General features: G+C 47.6%; 1 protein-coding gene across 1 annotated transcript in view; it reads left to right on the forward strand.

Moving 5' to 3' along the window:
- LOC118771625 (potassium voltage-gated channel subfamily KQT member 1-like) overlaps positions 1-26,721 on the forward strand; it is a 134,692-nt gene that overhangs the window by 52,753 nt on the left and 55,218 nt on the right. The window contains exon 16 of the mRNA XM_036519612.1: positions 205-227. Within this exon, the coding sequence (XP_036375505.1) occupies positions 205-227 (23 nt within the window). The remainder of the gene's footprint in view (positions 1-204; positions 228-26,721) is intronic.

The following is a 26,721-nucleotide window of genomic DNA, read 5'->3' on the forward strand; positions in this document are numbered from 1 at the left end:
AAAAGCTGATGTTATTGAGTCCCCCTTTTAATCAGTTTAACACTAGGGGACAGCCAAGGAGTCGGGGCAGGCGGGGGGGCTTACAAATCTAAATATCTCAGATGATGCTGTCCGTTACGCAGAATGAAGGATAACGTTAAACTTTAACCCATTGAAACATAAACCTCTGGCCTGAGCAACACAGGGGCTTTGTTCTGATATTAGATTTTTCAGTTACACAGTAATATGTTAGAGGTGTTTGCACTCAGGAGAGGAGGCTTTCTGCTGACAGTCTGACAGTCTGAAACAAGTCTGCCTGTCTGAGCAGCTGTACTGCCACTGTAGCACTGAGACACCCGTGCAGGATGCAGGGCATGGAGGGGAGGGCGTAGGGCGTAGGGCGTAGGGCGTAGGGCGTAGGGTGTAGGGTGAAGGGCGTAGGGTGTAGGGCGTAGGGTGAAGGGCGTAGGGTGAAGGGCGTAGGGTGAAGGGTGTAGGGTGAAGGGCGTGGGGTGTAGGGCATAGGGTGTAGGGTGAAGGGCGTAGGGTGTAGGGTGAAGAGCGTAGGGTGAAGGGTGAAGGGCGTAGGGTATAGGGCGTAGGGTGTAGGGTGAAGGGTGTAGGGTGTAGGGTGAAGGGCGTAGGGTGTAGGGTGAAGAGCGTAGGGTGAAGGGTGAAGGGCGTAGGGTATAGGGCGTAGGGTGTAGGGTGAAGGGTGTAGGGTGTAGGGTGAAGGGCGTAGGGTGTAGGGTGAAGAGCGTAGGGTGAACGGTGTCGGGAGACTGCAGGATGTGACCCTGTGAGCAATCCTGCTGCAGTCAGTAACACCCGTCCCTCATGGCTAATGTCAGCCCAATGGCAGACTCACACTCACACACACGTGTGAACCTCACGAGTGTGTTGTCATTTGCTCTCTACTCCGCAGCTGTGTGTGTACAGTTTAGTTCCTGCTATTCACCTTTTACATGTTGCCATGTGAGTGAACGTGTGTCAGGCTCCGGATCACAGAGGAAAACATCAAGCACTAAACAGCCTGCAGAACTGCATATTTGGTCAGATGAGAATTCTTAGCACATCTCATTAACAAGACTGTACTTCCCATATCTGTTCATTACATTTCCGTCTCAAGACTTTACTGCTGACATTTGTGTGGCTAAAAGTTCCCAAACTCCCCCTCCCCCCTCCTGGCCCAGCCAGGGCAACCATAATGCAGCCCTACTGGTGCAGAATTATTAGTTTTAATCCTCCTAATTGTTGAGTTTCATAGAATGGTTCTCAGTCTGCTTGGAACTAATTCTGTCTGGGTTTTCAGTTTAATTCGCCACACTGGGCCTAAGCCCTTTTAAGGCAGGGCCTAAGAATATAAACCCCTTATCTTCGCCCGATTCGAAACAGCCAGCGACTTGTGCTGGGAGTAATTTCTCAAGAGTCCATGAAACATTCCTCTGACATGGGGACATTTACACTAATAAGTAAAGATGATGTGGGAGTTATTATACCCTGAGTGGCCTCTAAAATCATGAAAGAGGAACAGAAGCCGGCATGACCAGGGTGCAAAAGAGCTGCGTGTTAAAGCTGTAAATAAGACACAGAAAGGAAAAAGCAGAGAGGGCAGCAAGGCTGGCTTCTCCTCAGGACGGGAGAGGAGGCAGTTAAACAGAGATGCCGCAGCAAGCTAGTATTTACCCCAGATCAGTGTCTGTCATTTGACTTACTAATAAATGTACGTGTACGATGTGTACGAAGAGAATTTATTATTGTTTTAATGCTATATATCTACTAAGACGTCTCTCCAAACAGCCTTCCCATTGACAAGAAAAGGCAAGTGATCTGCCTGGCAGTAGGGGGCAGTGTGTGGGCTGTGGCACATTAGGCGCTGTAACTGCATAATTGTCTTTTTTCTCTTTCCTCAGTCCTAACAGGACGGACTAAGCAAAGCCATATATACATCATCTTCATTCTGCCTCATTTAACCCCTGAAATCAAGACCCAAAATCATCTGTCAGCAAACACAATGGAATCACTCAGCCTGTTTACATTTACATGTATTCATTTAGCAGACGCTTTTATCCAAAGCGACGTACAAAAGTGCATATAATGGGCAAGCAACAGGCACAAGGGCAAGATGTGTACAGGTCATACAATGCAGATAGTGCTGAAGCTGAGCAGCTGTTTAATTCTGTGTAAAACACAGTGGAATCCCTCAGCCTGTTTAATTCTGTGTAAAACACGGTGGAATCACTCAGCCTGTTGTGACCACAGTTTCTGTGGCTGTGAATGAATCTGTAGAACTCCATATCTTGTGGTTTTTGTGTTGAGTAAGTGTTTGTGGGTGCTGCTGGGGTTGAGAGGAGCTGTATCAGACAGGGAGGCTTGGCACAGCGTGATGCAGGGCCGGAACAGTGCTGGGGTTACTGCAGCACTTGTGTTCTCAGATGGAGCCATCTGAGGACAATTCGCCACCCTATTCCTGCTCGTCTTTCCCATGCTTCCTTTCTGTTTTCAGGACCTCACTTCCTGTTCCTGCGTGCTCGGCTGCAGCGTTTCCCAGGGTGCATCTCTCCAGCCGTTGTGCAGCATTGGGGAAGGTGTGGGTCAGTGGGAAAGCAGTGGGAATAATCTCAGTCCCAACAACCAAATGCTTTTTATGCATCTAATGCAGTTCATTCAAGCGCTACCACTTCCATTTAACCCCTCCAGTGCTGCCTACCCACAGGTTTGGCTTAGCCCAACAAAGGTCCCATTCAGATAAAAAATCAACGCCTCTCCACCACAACACCTAAATGGACATGTCAGTGAGCATGAACAATGGCAGTCTTTGTGTCCTCGATATCATTTTACCAGCAGTGGCCACTCTTCTGAAGAAGGGCATTAGATTAGAGCCGGTGGCTGTGCTGGGGTGTTTCGTATAATACACGATCACAATTTCAAGGGAAGGAAGTTTTTAGATAGTGAATATAAGGCTATGCTGGTGCTTTAACGTGATCCAGAAACAGTCTGTGATAGAAGGAAGTGTCAGATATAGTTGAAGTAAAATAACGCGTGTCCAGCAGCATGATGTTCAGAGTAGGATCTGGAGTTAATTAAGTGTGCCGTTACAGCGCATGGTGAATGACCTCTGACCTGACTTCATTAGACAGCGCTGTTCCTGGCCTGGCGGCTGAGATCCTCCTGTCCTCATCTCTGTGTGTCTCTCCCTTTGATGGGAATTTGCAATGAGCTGAAGGGCCGTTTGATGTGGCAGGCGGAGGGGCTGGAGGGAGGCGAGCGGCTCGCCTGCGCTTTGATATGCAGGAGCAGAGGCTGCACGCCCCGCACTTATCTGTCAGGAGTCAGCTGCTGCAGGACTACAGACACGCTGGCTCTGAGACTTGGCCTGGCTCTGAGACTTGGCCTGGCTCTGACGCTCGGCCCGGCCCGGCTCTGAGACTCGGCCTGGCTCTGAGGCCCAGCCTGGCCTGGCTCTGAGGCTCGGCCCGGCCCGGCTCTAAGCCTCGGCTCTGGCTGACCTCCCCCACTGCACAGGATACTGAGCCACACAGCAGCAGTGGCAGTGGTATTACTCAGCATTAGTATAGTATTAGCATTACTCAGCATTAGTATAGTATTAGCATTACTCAGCATTAGTATAGTATTAGCATTACTCAGCATTAGTAGTGCTAGTTTTGGTTAGAGTAACAGTGTTGTACTCATCCTGCAGCAGTGGTGGTAGCTGTTGCTGTAGTTACAGCAGTAGTAAGAAAGGTAGCTGCAGTCCCGGAGTACTGAGTGCAGGAAGGGAAAATGACTGCACTTTACGCTGCTCACATGGTAGAACTGATAGTGAATGTGAACTGTATCGGGTTACATGTGTATCTTAAATAAACTCATTCCTGTGGGTAATCTGCTGTAGAGAGCTCTAAAGCTACATTCCCTTTCATTTTCTATTACACAAGGCATTACACTTCACAAATGTCCATTCCAGCTGAATTCCACCGCTAAAATTCACTGTAAATGAGCTTTTGGGAATATAATCAAACAATTGCCAACTGGATTCTGTTTTCAATAGCTGCCAGAATCCATTAAAAAGCACCATATGTGCTGACCCATTTGTTTCGTGTGCGTTCAACCTTGGCTAAACATTAAACTGGAAAAAATGCACTTTCCACACTGTGGTGATTAGCTGTGCTCTCCTTCAAAGAAGGCATTAGTTAGATCACCCAAATATTACAAAACGAGACTGCATACAAGTGGCCAGGCTCACCCGAGTCACACAAAACTACAGAGACATCTGAATTCATTCAGATTTATTTAGATCATAATTCCATTGCATTCTGCACTGTGCTCAGTCTTCTCTTCTGTTCATATGTCAGGTGTCACTAGTTATGTAGCTGTCTAGTGTGGGTCATTTGGAGTGCTTTTGAGCTTCACAGTAAAATAACGGTTAAAATAAAGTGATTGGGGGACTGGTGGGCTGCTGCTGCTTCAGGATCCCGCGTGTGAGCATTCCCATCTCATACATTAATTAACAGCTCGGCGCTGTCGCACATTCAGGCTGCTTGCTGTCAGCCTCTGATTTCTGCAGTATGTGGGTAGCTATGTTTGTGAGTAGAACAGTTGATGGTGAGTGTTGTGATTGTGGATGGATGTTCAGAGTGTCCTCTCTCCCAAAGGGGTTTTTGCCCGGGTGTCTTAACTAAAGACAGATCACACTAACTTATATTATCTTCCTTCATGCAACTTTTTGTCAGAGTGGAGAGTCCCTGCTGCTTAAATGAGGCACAAAGAGTCTATAGAAAGAGCAGATGACTGACGGCTTTATATTTAGCTGAAGCCCTGCAAAGATGACAAAGCTTCTACTCTGTGAGTTTGTTCCTATCAAAGAGGGCTCATCCATACTGTGGACGTTAGTAAATCCCAGCTCAAAAGCTGAAGCGGAGCAGAAGAGACGTGGCGAGTTGGTGGTCTTCATTCAGCGTCTTCCTTTTTATTACAGAAGTGCTGATTTCAGTGAGTTAGCTTCTTAGCTTCTTCTAATTCTTAACACAAAGAATTCTTTCCTTTGCTTGTGTGGGGGTGGTCGTGTAAACACTGTCCCACAGGCAGATTTGTGAAAGATCTCACGTGGTAGAGCTTTGAAAAGCCACACTTCCCCTAAACACACACACACACACACACACACACACACTTAGACATACACACTCAGACACTGTCTCACACACACACAGGCAACATGCACACATACAGACTCACTCTCATGCACAGACACTCTCACACACACACACACACGCGCACACACACACACACACAATATCGCAAACCCACCCACTTGTTCTAAAGCACTTTCCAAAGAAAGCTTTATTTCCAAAGAAATTAAAAAGTGCATGGTCCAAAAAAATGCATTTAAGTGTGGAGACCTTGTGGAAACGAGGAATATTCAGAGAGAGCTTAATCAAAATTTAAGGAAGGGCAGGAGGAAAGAGAAAGAGAAATTTGAAACTCACTGCTCTTCAATGAATACCAAAAAACTGTGGGATTCTATGAAATCTATGACGAACATGGTCCCAGATAAAAAGTCTCTGTTTTAAACAAGGGTGTGAAGGCCAATGAATTAAATGACTTTTATGCAAGGTTGAAACAGCAGATTTCTCACAAGAGCAAAAAGTGGCTTTAGATATATTACCTGCATCTGACTGTCCAAAAATCACCATCGACCAGCACGTAGTACAGAGACTGTTCTCACGCACCTGCCCCAGGAAGGCTTCTGGTCCAGATGGCATCCCCCGGGTTCCTGCTGAAATCATGCAGTGAAGAGATGGCAGAGGCCTGGTGCCCAATCTACCAGAGGTCTTTGGACTTACATACTGTTCCTTCCATCTGGAAAAGGTCTATTATTATTCCCGTTCCCAAAAAATGCTTGTAAGGAAAATAAAGACTACCGACCAGTTGCTCTGACTTCTGTAGTTATGAAATATTGTGAGAAAATCATTATCAACCTATTGAAAACAGAAGTCAGCTGTTCACTGGATCCTTTTCAGTTTGCTTACAGGTGTAATAGAGGTACAAATGATGCTGTCACAGCCATGGTGCATTTTATATCTAAGCACTCAGAGGATTCTGCTGTACGTCTTTTATTTGTAGATTTTAGTTCAGCTTTTAATACTGTACAGCCACACTGATTAGTTAGGAAGTTGGATGAGCTGAAGGTCCACCCTCTAGTCTAATTATTAGGTGGTACCACTCGTTCTTGACCAACCGTAAACAACAGGTCAGTTATAATGGTATTCTTTCAGCACCCCGAACCTTGAACACAGGGGCCCCTCAAGGGTGTGTTAGTTCAGCTGTCCTTTTTACTTTATATACTAATGAGTGTAGAAGTCGTAACCCTAATAACTACATAATTAAATTCTCAGATGATACTGCCATCTGAGGTTTAACGAAGAAGGACAGCAATATTTCTGAGTATAACTCAGAAATACAAAGATTTGTAGGATGGTGTGATGATAATCACCTGGTGGTGAATGTTAAAAAGACAGAGGAGATGGTGTTTGACCCTAGAGGAGTGGGTGACCACAGGCCTGTGGTCATCCACGATGAAACCATCTCACAGGTCTCCTCTTACAAATACCTTGGTATTTTTATTGATAGTTCACTGACCTGGAGCACGCATGTTGATAGTCTCTGTAGCAGACTGCAACAACGTCTGCATTTCTTGCGGCAACTCAGAGTTCACGGTGTTGATCAGAAGATTATGGTAGTCTTTTATCAGGCGGTCTTTGAGAGCCTAATTAGATATGGCTTCACAGCTTGGTTTGGTAACCTCTCTGTGCAACTGAAGTGAGAAGTCCGACTCACACAAACGGCATGGAAGGTAATAGGTGTAAGACAGCTCCCGTCCCTCTTTTATCCCTGCTTCAATAAACATTTTAAATGGCGGTAGACATAATAGGGATGGAATCGATATGACCGTTTTCCAGTTGCAGCACGTCGCTGTACTTTTTTGGCTTTATAGGTTTTATCTATTTAACATCAGTGTATGTTTTTTCTCTGTCTTTTTTACTGTATGTTTTGGTTATTATGCTCTTAGATAGGTTTCCCGTTCTCTGTAGCTGTCTCACCCTGTCTTTGTATATGTGGAATGTTTTCGCTATGGATGCAGCATGGCTGGAAGCCCGAGCCAAATTTCCTACAGTGTGGGACAATAAAGTGAATCTTGATCTTAATGGTGATGTGAGAGGTGACTGTGAAATGCTAACAGATGGAGCCCCATTAAGAGTGCTATAATCTGTCTTGTTCTGTCTGAGCGATATGCTTTATTATTTTAAAGCTTTATGATATGATATATTCATTCTGTTTGGTTGTTAGAGATAAAGAGCAGAGCTGGCTGCAGAAACAGAGCTTTCTTGCACCTCCAGTGCATCAAATGCGCATTGTCTGCTCCTCACCGCAGTCAGAGACATTTATTTCATTGAACTGAAGCTCCTCACTTGCCAGGTCTGTGTGTTATCAGCATCATTTCATTTCAGTCTGAGAGGAGGGAAGTGGAATCTGAAGCATGTATGACCTGTAACTATAGTGAGGAGGCAGTTCCCTGAACATTTCTGTTTGTTTGGGGAAGTGAGTTTGCTGCAATATTGTAGCCTAGATGTTATTTTTAGACAGAAAGTAGTAATGAAGACTGAAAGTGCAGCTGTGGGATGCAATGGAGAGGGAGGGAGAACGGAGAGAGAGGGAGGGAAAACGGAGAGAGAGGGAGAACGGAGAGAGAGAGGGAGAACAGAGAGAGAGGGAGGGAAAACGGAGAGAGAGGGAGAACGGAGAGAGAGAGGGAGAACAGAGAGAGAGGGAGGGAAAACGGAGAGAGAGGGAGAACAGAGAGAGAGAGGGAGAACAGAGAGAGAGGGAGGGAAAACGGAGAGGGAGAACGGAGAGGGAGGGAGAACGGCGTCAGAGCATCAGCACGCTCCTGTGCCCTAATCCTAACCCACTGAAACATCATCCCCATAACCCTAATCCTAATCCTAACCCACCGAAACATCCCCTAACCCTAACCCACTGAAACATCAACCCCCTAATCCTAACCCACTGAAACATCATCCCCATAACCCTAATCCTAAACCTAACCCACTGAAACATCATCCCCATAACCCTAATCCTAACCCTAACCCACCGAAACATCCCCTAACCCTAACCCACCGAAACATCCCCTAACCCTAACCCACTGAAACATCAACCCCCTAATCCTAACCCACCGAAACATCCCCTAACCCTAACCCACTGAAACATCAACCCCCTAATCCTAACCCACTGAAACATCAACACCCTAACCCTAACCCACCGAAACATCCCCTAACCCTAACCCACTGAAACATCAACCCCATAACCCTAATCCTAAACCTAACCCACTGAAACATCAACCCCCTAACCCTAACCCACCGAAACATCCCCTAACCCTAACCCACTGAAACATCAACCCCCTAATCCTAACCCACTGAAACATCAACACCCTAACCCTAACCCACCGAAACATCTCCTAACCCTAACCCACTGAAACATCAACCCCCTAACCCTAATCCTGTCCCCTCACAGTGGAGGTGTTCAGTAAATCAGAATGCAATGCAAAAAGATTGAATCACACCACACTATTCCAGCTTCCTCACAGGTGAAGTGGGCGGGCTAACCTAGCCCTGATAATGGCTGCTGCTGCTGTTACCCTCGTTTCTGTGGCTGGCACGCTTCTGCTTTATGTGTGTCTTGTTATTTGCTGTGGCTTTGCAGGGTAGGGACCTGAGAGCCACCAGCTGCTGCTGTTTCTATGTGAAATAACTGTGCAATATGACGTATTGTACTGATTAAAGATGCTCAATTTTTAAAAAAATTTTAGATGAGAGAGTTTGAACATCTGGTAGGTGGAAAAAATGAATAACAATTGCTTTTTTCCGTGTGTATGTAGAGACATTTAAAGAACTGCAGTGTTGACCGTGGTGTGTGAGGAGTGTGGAGTGTGATTTAATGAAAGGTATCAGACAGAGGGGATACAGAGGGAAAATGCTTTGCAATGAGACGAATGCACAGCACCTATGATTCAGAGTGGGGAAATGAGCAGGACCCTGAAATGTAATAAACAGCGAAGGTTTGAAGTGAGACCTCTTCCAAGCCTGTAATCTTTGGGCAGCATCCAGATTCCTGCTGGTGAATTCTGGCCAGATGAAGGTTCTTCCAAGCCTCAAGTATTCTCAAGTGGGCTTTGTGTCTTTCTGGAAAGTAGTGCAGAGAAAAACAGCCTCCCAGAGAAGGTGGAGACTGCAGCGTATTCAACAGAACAAAATACAAAAACCCCAAGCAGCCTTATTTACAGTGAGTCTTGCAGCTTGTGACTGCACTGCACTGTTAAGGGAATTAAATATCACAAAAGATTGTGTTTAAAATGAACCTTTCCCCAAATGGTGTTCTGCCATCAAATGATGATGTAGAAGATGCAATACTAAAGGAGCATTTTCACAAGTAACAAACACGATGTTTAATGGACACACTGACAGCAAAGTGGGGTGTAAAAAATTCTCTCCTCTATGCTGATTGTTTTGTGCAGAACATGCCAGAATGTACCATATTGTGTTAAATGGGCTGTATGAGGTTCTGAGTGGCTCAGTCAGCAAGGCATTTGCCGTGAGTGCAGGCTGAGCGCATTTAGCTGAGAGTGAGCGCAATCCCACAGCAGCAGGGCAAATTGGCTTCATTCCTCTGGGAATCACAGCTGTCAGGCACCCTGTGATTGGTCAGATGCCTGCAGGCTGATTGGATGACGTCAATGGAGTGGAGCCTATCCTCCAATGAGTGCTTCAATGTAGCGAGCTTTGTGGCTGCTTGTGAGTGTGTCAGAGGACTGCCTCTGAACTCTTCTGCGTGAGTCCAGAGGCTGCCACAGTGCAGCCAGCCTCAGGTAGACAGCTGCTGATTCCGATACAGGGCTGTATGCTAACAAACAAATGACAACATTGTTCACTCAGGTGGCTGACTAAAAAATAAAGAATCCAGCTAAAAATAAGCACAATCACCCGCTGAAAACTCAAGCAGAGCCCTGTGCTATGCACATTCATGGTAACAATGGGACAACAGATTTAACAGAGGATAAATACACGCTTCCTTTCTCAAAGGCACCTGTCGCTGGATATCTGAGGTCTTTCCCCCCGTCGCTATTTGAAAGAGTGATGAGAGGGAAGAGTGCAGATGGAGGGGTGTAAAGTGTCTCGCTGGGGTTCTTCTGATGGAAAGAAAGGGTCCAGTGAAGCAGTGAGGCCGAGCACCTGTGATGAGGAAGTGCAAACCGCACATGCGTTCAGAATGAGTGCTGTGGCTTTCAGTTTACACTTCTGCTCCTCATTGTATCAGTCACAGCTCAGGCGGGTGCTGCTCCACTGCTGTCTGTGCAGAGCTCACAGCCTAAAGTGCAAAACAGTCACTCCTTCGGAAAAGTTTTTTGTCACATTTTTTCCTCATCTTTGTTATTTGCCAGGGGACAGCTGCATCTTCCTTTGGTGTAGTAACTTCAAAATCTGTCGTAACTGTGAGCTTCTGAACATAACTGGGGTCATTGAACTGGGTCACTTTCTGAACAGTGCCAGAAAAGTTAATGTGCTTGTCCAGTCCCCCTAGAGTGAGCCCCCTAAACAGCAGCATTCTGGTGCTCGTTAGACGCTCTGGCCCTGCACTGTCTGTGTGACCAGGCTGTTTCTGACATGGCTGCCCTTCCCCCCATCTCATCTACCCATGCATGTGCAATCAGTGGGTTTGTCATTCTCTTCAGCACATACATCACGTGCAAAGCAGAACCAGAGCATAACCTTTTTGCATCATGAGCTAGCATGGATGCACGCTAATGCCTGGTGCTGGTACGCTGTGAGGCGAGGCATGTGCAGTATGCGAGTGTTCTGATTCATTACTGCTTTGGACACGAGCCATCTTTATGTAAAATAGAGAGAAAAGTGCAAGTGGTTTTTTATCAAATGTTGCACCATTGAGACTAAGTGTCTACAATAAATATCTTGCATCAAAAGGTGCCGTTTCGCAGCTGCCCTGACTGCGCTCTTTCATGTGAGCTGAAAGTGTGGCACTCTGCCCTCAGGTGTGTGCAGAGAGAGCTCAGAGGGAAAGCACCCACACCGTCCCCCTCGCACAGAAACAGGAAGAGACCACAGACCTCAGCGCTGAAGGCGACACAGCGTCTGATACGGTGCTGAGCCGAGTTTGCTCTGCTGTGTGGCAGGTCCTCTCACTCACTCAATCAACTGCCTCCTTTACAAGGGAGAGAGTGGAAAAAATGGCAATATTGGCATTTTGTGGTGATATTTTTCACAAAATGTTCTACCTGCTCATATTTAACTACACAGATCATGGGCAAATATTGCCAGATTTATGAATGAGGGGCAGGAACTGATAAATTTTGCCTCTTAGAAATTCTGCATTTTTGTAGTATTCCTTTTTAATGAACCTGTCAAGGAAAAAACTTCTGTGTTGCAGTGTTCATTTGAAACCGTTTTTCCAAGGGGTGAAATTGTTTGCAAGACTACATGCAGAACAAATCTGTAAGCACTTGCAAGAGCAGCGTGTGGAGCATCCCGTGATGCTGCAGGCTGGCCGATAGAGACTACACTGATGAGAGGCTTTGCTGGAGTGTCCCAGCTTTCTTCTTAGCCCGTTTATTTGCATTTTTAGAGCACTGCAGCACAGATTTCGGGCATATGGAGAACGGTATTAACGGGAAAATGCAGTCCTTGGTTTCTCACTTTGGGATTTAGTGTTGAAATGTTTACATATTGAGCATCCTAAACCCCATCTGTCCAGCCTGTAGATCAGTGTTTAGTACCATCTTCTCTCCAGTTTGTGACCTAGATGGAGTGATCGTTGACAAAGACCAGCTTGTTAAAAGTGATCCTACTTAGAAACTGCTAAAGAAATGAGAATAATCCGTACTGAAGAGGCCCCTGTGATGAGGTCTGTGAGGCAGAGATCAGATAGCAGCCACGCTCCAGAAACTATACAAACAATAAGCACATACACATAACCTCACTGTACCAAAACAAGTATAACCTGCCCTCACAGCTGCCGCTGCCTTCTTCCTCTGTTTGTGCTCGAGTTTCTCTTTCCTCTCCCCCTCCACTGCTTCCACTTTCATGTCCTAATGCAGGCGCCTGTGTATCGCAACAGCAGCTTACAGTGATGAAAAACAAGTTTTCTGAAAAACAAGTTTTCAAAGAAAAGCAGCTTCCTCTATACGAGGGGCAGGAGCTGTGGACTGTCTCAGTTATGGGCCGGAGCTGGGAGGCTGTCCTCACCATCTCCTCAAGTAACTCTCAGAGGAGAGACTCCACCATTCACAACTGGAATGCCTTTTGGGACGCTGGACTGTATTAAGCTTGCATATAAACAATATAATACCTTCACCATCTGATCTTTTTCAACAGGTTAGGCTGAAAGGTTGTATCCTTGATGCACTGTTTGATTACATTTTCATAATACTTTCTTAATATTTTCATCAAACAATATTGCTGAGTGTATTACAGTAAACCATGCATTACATTGAAAGGTCTTAGTAACTATGAAGCAGCAGAGGAATGTATAGCATCATAGTCATTTGAGCGCATCCAGCTATTGCAGGCTATGTGTTTGGACATCATTTAGAGTCTAGTCTAAAATGTTTCCTTATCACCATTTTGGTTAATAAGAAATAACTCAAGTTGTTGCATGTTTTCAATTAAAATTTTCTGTTGACCTCAAAATTCCAGCGTCTGGAGTTCTTTATATCTGTAGTGTCATAGTTTCAGGAAACATTTATTCCAGAACCACTGTGTAAACCAAAGTTTACTGAGCAGCACACGTCTTTTTCAGATGTGCGAGAGCTGGAGTTCTGTGCTCCCCTTCCCCCCAGGCTGATTCAGAGGCTGTCAGGACTGACTGATTTTACTGCTCCTCACCGGTCGCTAGGCGCCCTCTTTATTCGGGACGAGACTCTTTTATTCGCTGCTGGATCACTGACAGAGGTCAGTGCTCCAGCGTGCAGGAATCACAGTCAGAGCGTCCCAGGATGGAGACCGGAGGAGTCCTTTACAAATTGCTCAGACAGAATCGTGCCCATTATCTCCTTGTCTTTTATTTGAATTTGAATGGCTGCTGTTCCAAGTGCAAAGTACACTAATGGCTGTCAGTGGGGATGGATATGGCTAGGCCTCTTTCTCCCCTGTGTCACTGTCACAGTCTGCTGTTACAGAATCACTGCTCATTTAAAGGTGTGGCCACAGCGGTGTTCAGATATTATTATGACTGAGGGCAAGTGTTGGTGAGAACGGCTCTTACAGTTTGGCTAAATGTGATCACATGTTGAGAAAGTTTCACTGACTGAAAGTCTCATTTATGTTACGTTTGTAACAATGTGTGTGTGTCCTGTGAAGCAGCCACCAAACTCCAGCATTGAAGAGAAGTGGAAGGGTGTGGAGCGAGGATCCGGACGGGGTGTAGATCCAGCCGAAAGGAAACCCGGGAGGAGAGAGGGGCAGAGAGAGATGCCCCACCCCCACCCCCGCGCAGCTGCTTAATTGAGCCCCTGCCATGGCTGCATTTTATTGTCTTCATTTGTCAAAGGCTGCAGGGCTGAATGGAGGAGAGAAATTAAACAAATGGAGGCTCCGCCGCCTCTCCCGTCTGTGAGCAAACAGCTCAGCGCAGACCACTGCAAACACAGCCCAAACCAGAGCTCTGCCGCCACTCCCTGACTTTTCCACCTGCAGCCTGATCTGGGCTTCCGCGCCCGGACAGGTGTACAGTCACACCCCTCTGCCCGTTAACTTCTGTCTCAGGAGCCGCTGCGCCAGCACCAGGGGGGCGCTATTTGTGATTAGCTTGCAGACCACTGAGATCTTTTCCTTATCATTCAAACCCTTTCCAGTATACAAAACATGCAGTGCTTTCATCAGCGGTGATGAAAATGGCCCAGCAGGCGGTGGTAGGAATAAGAGTGCTATGTCCAAAGAGACCATTCCTGCTGTAGGGTTTTGCCGTGTGGTCTGTGGGGCAGCTCTGTGTTCAGTGTAACTGTAGTTGTGCTTTGGATGATGGCCTCGGTGCTGTCATCTTTCCCATGGCTTGAATGAAGCAGGCCTCATGCAGGTAGAGTTTTTTAAGCTGAATTTGAATAGGGATCTTTGGGCTGCCTGGTTTTGTGGTGGCTGCGGTGCTCTTTCAGCAGGTGTTTGATCTTCTCGTCACCTGCTTGCTGCAGCGTCAGAGCTTTGCTGGATTTTAACCGGTTTGCCTCAGCGTCGCAGTCAGTCTGGCCGCGACTTGCCGGATGCCATCTGGGGTGCAGTGCCCACACCGGGGGGTCACCAGTGCAGGGGCTGGCAGCTGGTGGCTTTGAACTCCTTGCTGTGGGGGGGTGGGGGGAACAGAGGGAGGCCTATATGAGTCTGCGCTAGAACAATGACAGGGAGGTGGGCAGTGGGGGAGAGGGGTTAACTCTGAGTTAATGGGCTGGGGCTGAATGGGTGAAACACTAGCCCTGCCCTGCACTCTGTGTGTTACTGCACCGGCCTCCACCGACAGATCCCATCAATTAGCACGTGGAGTCCTGGCCACCATATGGCCGGTAGCCGTATAGAAGAGGCCACTGAGCCCAGGCCTGCATGTTCCCAGCCATCTATTATACATGCTGCTGCATGTGTGCTGGGCACCGTCAGCGGGAGAGCTAATGTTACAGGTCTGTTCGCAAGGCGGGGGTCAGGATCACCTTACACACACGCACACGGAAAAGGGGAAGAGACCACTTCTCTGCTGTGTCACTGTAACCTAAAGCTCTGAAAGGCAGGGGAGAGCAATAACCTCAGTAATTAACTGACCAACTCAAATCAACTTATATTTCACGAAGAAATGGTCTAGGGAAAAAATGTGCTTATTACTGTTCAACAGCGGTAGAAAGTGAATCATTTTGGAAAATTGTTTCCAATAGAATTAAACTGTTTTGTGTCTGTTTGAAATTTAGATACAACTGAACAGAAAAACAAGTCCAAAACCTCTTCCCCTGCCCCATTAACCAAAAACACATTTAGTGCAGAATTACTCTGTGGACTCAATGAGGGATTTCAGTTTTATGTGAAAAGGAGGGAAGAGAAACAAAAATGTGGAAACATCTGGTAAATGAAAGGGGCACTCTATCCAAAAACTGAAAGTCAGTAATCTTTTTCTTACCTTTGAAACTGTCTGAACCTCAGAGCTATTTAAACCATTCCCATTGGCCCTGGTGACAACGGCTCGCTGCTTTCCACAGAGAATAATAATAATAGACTTTAATGAAGCGGCTGAATAAATGATCCAAATCCAGTCCTGCAGTTCCAGCCTGTATGAGCTGGCTCTCGACAGCAGCCTTTTCTGTATCGGCGTCTATAGGTTGTGTATGCTCTGCACAGACCTGTGCAGATGTCTGAAAGATGTAATGTGTGTAGATTCAAAGCAGAAGTATCCAGTTGGTCGACATTTGTGCTTTTACGTTACATTACTTCATTTAGCAGATGCTCTTACCCAGAGTGCCTTCCAAATACGTCACTGAAGGATGCATTAAACACTGAGCTTGGTGGTTTTTCTGTTAGAAAATGATAAAAACGAATTGCTGCTGTGACCCTCACTGTACTTCAGAGACACCGAGTCTGAGAAACTCTGGATCTCTGAAAACCTTCTGATGATTGGAATGATATGAAAGGTGAGAGAGGGAGTTTCTGTCTGGTCGGTGTAAGGTGGTGGCGGTGAGTAAATGATCATTTTACAAGCCAGGCATGATGCTCATTAATATTTAATCAAAAGGCCTTAAAATGTAGATGCTGCTGCAGACAGAGGGGCAGAGAGCAGCTGGAGGCTCAGCTGAGCTCTGTGCTGACCAGAGGGACACCGTGCACAACCAGAACTCACAGCGCTGAGGGACAGGTGTCACACACACACCGTACACACACCACACACACACCACACACACCATACACACACCACACACACACACCACACACACACCATACACACCATACACACACCACACACACCATACACACACCACACACACCACACACACACACCATACACACACACCATACACACCACACACACACACCATACACACACACCATACACACACCACACACACCATACACACACCACACACACCACACACACACACCATACACACACACCATACACACCACACACACACACCACACACACACCATACACACACCATACACACACCACACACACACACCATACACACACACCATACACACACACCACACACACACCATACACACACACCACACACACACCACACACACACCATACACACACCATACACACACCATACACACACCATACACACACACCATACACACACACCATACACACACACCACACACACCACACACACACGATACACACACCACACACACCACACACACACACAATACACACACCACACACACACACCACACACACACGATACACACACCACACACACACCACACACACCATACACACACACCACACACACACCACACACACGATACACACACCACACACACACACCATACACACACACCACACACACACACCGCACACACACCATACACACACCATACACACACACCACACACACACACCATACACACACACACCATACACACCACACACACACCATACACACACCATACACACACCACACACACACCACACACACACACCATACACACACGATACACACACCACACACACACCACACACACACCACACACACGATACACACACCACACACACACACCACACACACACCATACACACACACCACACACACACCACACGCACACCATACACACTCACCATACACACACGATACACACACCACACACACACTCCATACACACACCACACACACACCATACACACACCACACACACGATACACACACCACACACACACACCATACACACACCACACACACGATACACACACCACACACACACACCATACACACACCACACACACGATACACACACCACACACACACACCATACACACACCACACACACGATACACACACCACACACACACCATACACACACGATACACACACACCACACACACGATACACACACACCACACACACACACCATACACACACCATACACACACCATACACACACCACACACACACACACACACACACACACACACACACACACACACCATACACACACACCACACACACACCATACACACACCATACACACACACCACACACACGATACACACACACCACACACACACACCATACACACACAATACACACACACCACACACACACCATACACACACCATGCACACACCACTCACACACACCATGCACACACCACACACACGTGATACACACACACCACACACACACCATACACACACCATGCACACACCGCACACACACACCACACACACACACCGCACACACACACCATACACACATGATACACACACACCATACACACACCACACACACACCATACACACACACACCATACACACACACCATACACACACCATACACACCGCACGCACACACACCATACACACATGATACACACACACCATACACACCGCACGCACACACACCATACACACGTTCGCCCCGAAACCCTGCATGCTCATCCCAAACCTCACACGCTCGCCCCGAAACCCACACGCTCATCCCGAGACCTCACACGCTCGCCCCGAAACCCACACGCTCATCCCAAACCTCACACGCTCGCCCCGAAACCCACGCGCTCATCCCGAGACCTCACACGCTCGCCCCGAAACCCACACGCTCATCCCAAACCTCACACGCTCGCCCCGAAACCCACGCGCTCATCCCGAGACCTCACACGCTCGCCCCGAAACCCACGCGCTCATCCCGAGACCTCACACGCTCGCCCCGAAACCCACACGCTCATCCCGAGACCTCACACGCTCGCCCCGAAACCCACACGCTCATCCCGAGACCTCACACGCTCGCCCCGAAACCCACACGCTCATCCCAAACCTCACACGCTCGCCCCGAAGCCCCGCACGCTCATCCCGAGACCTCACACGCTCGCCCCGAAACCCACACGCTCATCCCGAGACCTCACACGCTCGCCCCGAAACCCACACGCTCATCCCGAGACCTCACACGCTCGCCCCGAAACCCACACGCTCATCCCGAGACCTCACACGCTCGCCCCGAAACCCACACGCTCATCCCAAACCTCACACGCTCGCCCCGAAGCCCCGCATGCTCATCCCGAGACCTCACACGCTCTCCCCGAAACCCACACGCTCATCCCGAGACCTCACACGCTCGCCCCGAAGCCCCGCACGCACCCATGTTGTTTGACAGTAATCTGGCTGTGTGGTGGGGGGTATCCAGCTCCACTCCCAGTGCCTCCTCAGGGGCTGCTGCTTTAAGCAAATCCCTCACAGACACAGGAGCTGTGTGTGTTTCCAGTGACAGAGGGATGCGCATTTATTATGCTTTTAAATAGTATCAGTTACCATTTAGATATTTAAATAAGATACTCGTTTTCCTCATCAGAAGCTTTGACATGTCTGCTTTGTATGTCTCCAGGCTGTATCTTCCTACAAAGAGCCTTTTTGTGTTGGCTGATGGTTCCTTCACATCTTGTCTGTAATAATAATTTGGATAATTACGTATCGTGTCAGGGACCAGAGAAGTCTTTTTTGCCTTTGTTGTCTAAGAAGGTCCTTGGCGTTAGTGGCATTTTATGAAGAAATAATTCAACCTGTTTGACTGAAACACTGAAGCTGGTGGTTATATATATTTCACTCTTTTTATTGTCTGAAAAGGGTCCTGAGTTCACAACACTTTGAAAATGGAAGTAGAAGAACTCTTCACAAACCACTTCCTTACTTTGATATCTGAACTTAATGCCCTGGAGGAATCTTATTGTCAAGGCCAAGATTCAACCTTTTATATTGATATTTAATATTCATCTTTTGAAGACAAACCCTAAATGAATGAATATTTCAGCAGGCAGTTGAGTGGTAGCTGCTAGTTTCAGCAGGAATGAAGAATCTGGGTATGGCTGATTGTTGAATGAAGGGCCAGTGCTGTTGGTTTGAATGCCATCATTAGAGAAAGAAACAATATCGAACAAAACACTGGCAGAGTGCACCAAACCTTCCACGTTTACTACTTGAATACAGTTCCCATAAACTCTCTGGTCTGAGCCTTACCTTCTGAACCACTCAGATCTTGCTATGTGTATTATTTAGAAGTGGAACTGAACACATATGTCTTGAATTTAGACATTAAAGCCAGCAGTTATGAGATTAAATCTGCGTTACTCGCAGTCAGAGTTACGGAGAGCTTGCGGCCGGTAACAGCGTTACTCTGTCAGAGTTACGGAGGGGCCGCGGCCGGTAATGGTGCGGCATTACTCTATCTTGAGCGGTATGCAGAGGAGGGGCAGTATTGGCGGGCAGGCGGGGGGTGGGGGGGAGTGGGTGGGAGCTCGGGGAACATCTGGGGGCTGTAAATCTCTGGAGTTTTGCGGACAGTGGCATCTCTCTCCAGCTACATTAAAGCTTTCACGTGAATGAGACCCTGCACTCCGGCCAGCCATTCATCCTGCTGGCGGAGTGAGAGCCCTGCCAACTGGGCCAGGTCCAGGGAGGGGGGTCTGCACAGTGTCAGCACTGCCTTCACCCGCACTCACATTCCTCCCAATCCAGGAAAAAAATAAACACAATCCACTACCTTATATTTCTCCTCCCATCTTATCATTATTCTTCTCTCTAAAGTCCATTTCTGAATTCCTCCTGCAAAGGAAAGGTGGAAGAGGCTCTGCTAGTTTTTGTGTTCATTCTTTTGGCTTTTTGTTGCAGGGAGCATGTGTGTTTGAACTGACTGCTGTGGTTTAGGAATGAAGTGATGCTCATATCGAGGTCTTTTCTTTTCCCTCGTATGATACCTGTCAGACAGCACTGTGACCTTGTGCTGTGCTCTCCTCCTCAGCCACAATGACACAGCTGCGTTTAACGACGCACACTGCAGACGCCCTTTTCCATGCAGTGTGCGTCGGGCTGGGCTCTGTGTGCTCTGTGCCTCCCTCTGAGTCCCAGCTCAGCCGGGGGAGGTGTGCGCTATGAGGCTTCGCTGTGGCAGTACCTCAGCCTGCCAGCTGCCGCTGGGCTTGCCTCGCGGGCGATCAGTAGGGGGCGGTGTTGCCAACCTAAAACAGTGTTCTGCTACAAAAGCAGCTTTTGGTCCTCTCTAAGAGGCATTGCTGATCGTCTGCTAGCTTCAACTTTTTCTGCTTTGTTAGCGGCTGTGATGATCCAGCCAGCCGGTGTCTGTGTGTCCTGGGGTCAGAAGAGCACCTCAGTTAGTGTGTTAGTAACAGAGCACAGGGGTGTTACACTATCAGCCACGTCACCAGCGGCCTGGGAAATGGAGAAAAGCCCCTCCCAAACCATGAGGCTTTCACAGTAATGATGCAACAAGTATCTTTATTCTTGGCTTGAAAACTCACAACACCCTTTAAAGAGCGCAGAGTGTATGTACAGTGATTGAGGTGTAACTCCTGTGTGTGTGATGGAGCTGAGCAGTGCAGGTTCACAGATTCTTTCCCTTCATATCCAGTGGCGCTTTATTGCAAAGCAGATTTGGTATTGTAGTGCTTTTCCATGTGGAATAGCAGTCAGGAAGCCGGGTGTCCCTCGGCCCAGTGTAATCGCCTGCTCCTATATCCCCTCCGAGCGGTGCAAAGGGCGGACAATAAAAGGTTTAACAGTAGCTCATCTCCTCTTCTCTCCACGGGCTGATTACCCTGTTTACATTGGCCACACAGACAGGTGGTCACCTGGGCACGGGCACAGGTATTCACACTGTGTAATTTTCATTCTGTACCAGGCAGCCTAAATATTTCCATTCCTCCCCCCCCCCCTCCCCCCCCACCATGAGCGTCTCACCCCAGAGAGCTGGTGCTGTACCTGCCCCCCGCCCCTGCCATTCAGGGCCTGACCCTTGTTTTCTTTGTCTGAGCGTCAAAACAGGATGACCCTCCTGCATCCTGTGGCTGGTCAGGTGCTGTGGAGGGGGGGCGAGGTGGGGGGTGGGGGGGGGGGTTTCAGAGGGGGGCCTGCCTTGTTTTCAGGAAACCGATTTCCCTGCCTTTGAAGCCACTTCCCTCTCCAAGTAGCACTAGAAAGACGGAGCAAGACAGGCATGATTATACACAATGACTCTGTAAATGCCTCTCTCTCTTTCCTCGTAGCTGGAAAATAGTCCTTCTTTAAATACACTGTGGCCTGAGCTATGCTTTAAGATTTAAGTTCAGATCATTCCCAAGACCCCCTTAAAGAAAAATTATGGAATTTAGAATCCTGTTTTGAAACTCCTTTACAGATCCAGATTGTTCATTTTTACTGTGTTTGGCAGTGGAGATTTACACACGGTTCTCTCCCTGTACGTAGCTAACACCAAACAAAGAAAGCTAGCCTGCAAAGCAGTGTCTGTTTGCACAAAGTCAAAGATATGACACAAGTCTGAAGCTCATTATTCCCTTCGAGGAAAATGAAGGAAAAGACATCATTTTCACACCTTAAGTGTTTTATTTTTTGCTCGTATGCCTCAGGGGAAACAAAGAGCATTGCATTACTGTTTCTTTGTTAAACAAGTATAGTTTGCTTCAGTTGTTTATTGTTTAATTTAGGTCCATTTATTAACCAATAAATCCAAATGGTGAGGCTGGAAGCCTGGTGATACCTGGCACGTTTCAAGGAAATGAAGTAAACGTGTCTAATCATTTACTGGAATGGTTTTAAAAAAACGCAGACAGAAGCCAGATGGAAGTGTTTCCCTGTGTTTAAAGCCCGGCTGGCTCCGCACCCCTGTATCATTGCTCCTTTAACCTTGATTGTTGCCATGATGCAGGAGGCAGTGCCTGCATCAGGTGTTCCGCATAAACACAGCGCTCCCTCCTCCTCCGGTGATGCCATTAAGCATGTGCTGATGAGCAGGATGTGGTGGGGAGACTGGTCAGGTGCAGTCCTTCTGTCTCTACGTCATGTCCAGTGTTTTTTTCTCTCCAGGAAATGATGACAGTGAGGAGTTACCAGCACCTCCTCATTCAGCCATAGGGACACACTTTATATGTTAATGTTTGCTAATTGAAAAAGTGGGGAGATTTCTTCTCCAGACAGGATAGTAATGGAGTGCGAAACCTCCTGTTGCAGGACAATATTTGACAGTGTTAGAGCTTAAATGAACACACCTGCTGAAAAAAGTAAGCTCAAAGGCAGTTTTAGCATTGCTTTGTGAGGTATAACTGCATCTGCAGTCACTCTCCATGAATGCTGATTTATACATCCGCTGCCTAGTTTCGGTGTCACTGCGTTTACAGATACGGGTGATGGAGTTTTAGCATCTGTTAGTGCGCTGTTAAGCTGCCACTGTGGGATCTGCTCTCTGAGAGGGTTTGGATGAGGGCTTGATGGTAGAGACACTGCTCTTCATATAATGTTTATTATTCTTGCACGGTGCACTCCAATTGTTCTGGTGAGTCCAGGAATCTGAATCCACAAGTCAAGGTTACAAATGGCATAAGATGAAAAGCGGCAGGGATCCCAGCCACCCTCGAATGAAGCTGCATGCCTGCAGATATATAACACTGCACAATAACAGCAGTCCTGACTGATCATAACACGGCTCAGGACAGAGGACAAGCCAAAAGCGTGTCTGTGCTGCCTGCATACTGTGCTGTGCTGCTGCGGGATCAGAGCGCCTGTGGGCCGGTGTGCATTACGCTCACTTGTGACTGACAGCTTGGCCTGCTGTGGCAGTGTATCAGTGTGGGACTCTCCCTCTGCTCTGAGCTGCGGACAGTTTTAATTGTACATTGCAGTTATGGGTTTCTGGGCACTGAGTCAGAAATAAGGGCTTCATCCTCTCCCCTGTAACTGATCATTACCCTAGTACTAATCCGACCAGTTGAAATGCTGCTGCTACACATGGCCTGACATTTGCTAGTGCTGCGTCATTAATGGCGGTCAAAGGCTTGATTTTGAAAGCCTCAGAAAATGCAGCAATACTGTAAGATGCAAGGCATGTGGAGGCAGTTTGGCCAGGCCTGTCAGTGTGAAAGACAGATGCCTTTCATCATCAGGAGCTGAAAGCTGCAGCGACACGCGCATGTACAGCAAGCACTGCTGTGCGTTTAAAACATGTCTGAACTATTAAAGGCATAACTAACATTAACAAAATGTAACTCCCAACAGATTCACATTTAATGAGAGTCACTTCACAGATAAGAGGCTTATATGATTGTGTGTCTCCACTGAAGCAGTTTGTGCAACGCAGACAGAGGTAAAGGAAGAATAAAGAGGGGGTGTGGCACAGGGGGTGTTAGAACCCCAGGATAGCGTGCGCTTGTTGAAAGCAATGGTGATATTTGATGATTATTAAGGTTGATGTTAACGTGCTGCTGTGTGAGCGCGTCTCGCAGGCGCCAGCCTGCTGCAGTCTGTGCATGCGTCTGCAGGGAGGAGACATGCTTTAATCACGCTGACTCTCATATTCTTTCTTCCTCCTAGCAGTTTCCCCTGTCTCTCCCTCTCTCTGTCTCTTCCTCCTCCCCCTCCCTCTCTCTGTCTCTTCCTCCTCCCCCTCCCTCTCTCTGTCTCCTGGCTGGAGTGGGAGGGAGGTGCCAGTCATGCTGCTTTCCCCAGTGGATGTATAAAGCTGTCAGAGGAGAGAGCGGCTGTCCCGTCCCCATGCCTCAGCTTGTCTCTGTCCTCATACTCTGCTCATTTTTTATTCCTCTTCTGATATTCTTTTAACAAAACTTAAACATGTCTGCTCTCCCAATTGGATAAACAATGACTTGAGCCCCAAAAACTGAAGGATTCATTATTAAAGGAGCTTCATCTGTTGTCATGGTAGGAGAAGACAGAAACAATCTGTCTCTCTTTGCATTTTTTTTTCAGTATTTTCCAATGTTCCCGGACCCCCCCTGAGGGCTTCAGTGTTAGTAGTTTGCAGTAACTGGCGTATTGATCTGCTGGCCAGGTTAAGCTGTAGGGATTTGCACTGAGCTGCAGTCATACAGAGCAGGTTTTCTGGCACGCCACAGTCATAAAGCAGACTTTATTGCATCTATCCAGACATGAAAATTGAATCTGAGGTCGAAGTTGAAATGCTTTTCACTGCCCCAGGTAAACAGACTGAGCTGAGATCATCACAGGGAAACTTCAGTGATCTATGATCACTCGCGATAATTCTACACACACCGCCGCTCCTGCTGGCCCCAGATCAGCCAGAGTAGCAGTTATCTGGCAGCTGCAGGCGTCCTCAGTTCCAGGGTGAGACTGGTGCGTGACACTCCACAGGCGGTGAGGGCAGAGGGCTGCTGTGTGCCCAACACCTCCGTCATCTGAGCCGGTGTGTAACAGCAGCCAAAAACAACACACTCCTCCTCTTATCTTACACACCGGGCCTGAGGCAACGCGTCTGGCGCAGAGATGTGTGTCACACAGCACGGCGTGACCAGCGAGCGTGCGCAGAGGTCTGCAGAAACACCTCTGCCGTCCAGCAGGGCCTGTTCTGTGTCTGCGGCAGGATCTCTCCTGAGGAAGAGATTCCGTCTCTGCGGCAAGATCTCTCCTGAGGAACAGATTCTCTGTCTGCGGCAGGATCTCTCCGGAGGAACAGATTCCGTGTCTGCGGCAGGATCTCTCCTGAGGAAGAGATTCCGTGTCTGCGGCAGGATCTCTCCGGAGGAACAGATTCCGTGTCTGCGGCAGGATCTCTCCTGAGGAAGAGCTTCCGTGTCTGCGGCAGGATCTCTCCTGAGGAACAGATTCCGTGTCTGCGGCAGGATCTCTCCTGAGGAACAGATTCTCTGTCTGCGGCAGGATCTCTCCGGAGGAACAGATTCCGTGTCTGCGGCAGGATCTCTCCTGAGGAAGAGATTCCGTGTCTGCGGCAGGATCTCTCCGGAGGAACAGATTCCGTGTCTGCGGCAGGATCTCTCCTGAGGAAGAGCTTCCGTGTCTGCGGCAGGATCTCTCCTGAGGAACAGATTCCGTGTCTGCGGCAGGATCTCTCCTGAGGAACAGATTCCGTGTCTGCGGCAGGATCTCTCCTGAGGAAGAGCTTCTGTGTCTGCGGCAGGATCTCTCCGGAGGAACAGATTCCGTGTCTGCGGCAGGATCTCTCCTGAGGAAGAGCTTCTGTGTCTGCGGCAGGATCTCTCCGGAGGAACAGATTCCGTGTCTGCGGCAGGATCTCTCCTGAGGAAGAGATTCCGTGTCTGCGGCAGCACACAGAATTCATTATTGACTGTAAGGCCATAATAAAGCTGGGAATCATGATATTAATGTATATTTTCAAAGGAATCCAATTTGCTGTGGTGTGAGGGCTTTGGCCATTTTTAACCATTTGCACATCTCCTGCTCTTTGTACCCATTTGGTGCGCAGTGTTGGGTTGTGCTGAATCCTCAGTCTCTCACTGCAACCCCACTCCTTCAGCGCTGATTCCTCTCCCTTGCACAGATTTTTCTCTCATAATTTACCGCAGTTGCCCTTCATTTTGCAGCGTGACTCCCTCCCTCCAGGAGTCGTGAGAAGGGTGCAGCGTCAGAGTGATGCCACAGTCTTTCAGAAAAGGGCAGTTCACTTCAGCAGGCGTCAGCAAGAGATGAAACTGATCAAAAAGAAATGGTTTATAAAAGGTCAAAGACACTGCAGTTTATACATTACATTACATCATTTCGCTGACGCTCTTACCCAGAGCAACTTACAAATAAGTGCATCACTATGCTAAGGGTAGACATTGTAAGGTGTTACAAGAGGTCAGTAAGATACAAAGTTAAAATGCTAAGCTACTGTGAAGTTTTTTTTCTTTGAACATAACAATACATAACAAATATAGTAATATAGTAGGGTATTATAGTATAGAATAGTAATGATAGTAATGTTAATATTAAACAGCAGCTTTTTTTCTTTAGGTTGGGAGTTGGAGAGGCAGACAGCTACCAGTGAGCTCAGGATCTCTCTTCATAATTGGGTATTTGTGTTTGCAGTGTTTGTGAAATGACATTATCTCTCTGGAAAGGGAATCTGAGGCTAGTCCAGGTTTGAGATGCTTTTGGGAAAAGCAGAATTGGGCCAATATTCCCGCTCTGGTAATGAGTCCGGTGGGCTGTTTTCCATGGCAAAGCCATATTTGGGCCAGGTCTTCTCCACTGTCATACGCCTGTCTGCTCTTTAACTGTGCATGTCACACCAGTGGCGGGAGATTTCTGTGCAGTGCAGATGGAAAATGGCTCATCAAATGTGCTCCCACATGCATTATCATGCATATAGATGCAGGTGAGGCGGAATAATCTCACTTTTCAATCAGTACATGCAGTCCTTTAGGCTTCTCCTCGCTAAAGATTTACACTTCTGAAAAAACGTAAGACTGCCTTATCGCAGTGAGGTCACAGTTCATGAGAGGCCTTCCAATAATATACTGAGAATACCCATCCTCCCCCCTCCCAGGTCATCCAGAATCCTCCGAGGTTATTTTCCCAAATGGTTTGGCATTGAAAACATTCATATCATCTTTCTTTCCTCACAAGGCCGTGAACCCTCCGAGCAGGGTCATCTGATCCCCCAAAAACAGCACGCAGTAACATCTGACTGGCAAAGGTCAAAGGAAAAGTATC

This window comes from Megalops cyprinoides, chromosome 25 (assembly GCF_013368585.1).
Source record: "Megalops cyprinoides isolate fMegCyp1 chromosome 25, fMegCyp1.pri, whole genome shotgun sequence".
Classification (NCBI taxonomy): Eukaryota; Metazoa; Chordata; class Actinopteri; order Elopiformes; family Megalopidae; genus Megalops; species Megalops cyprinoides.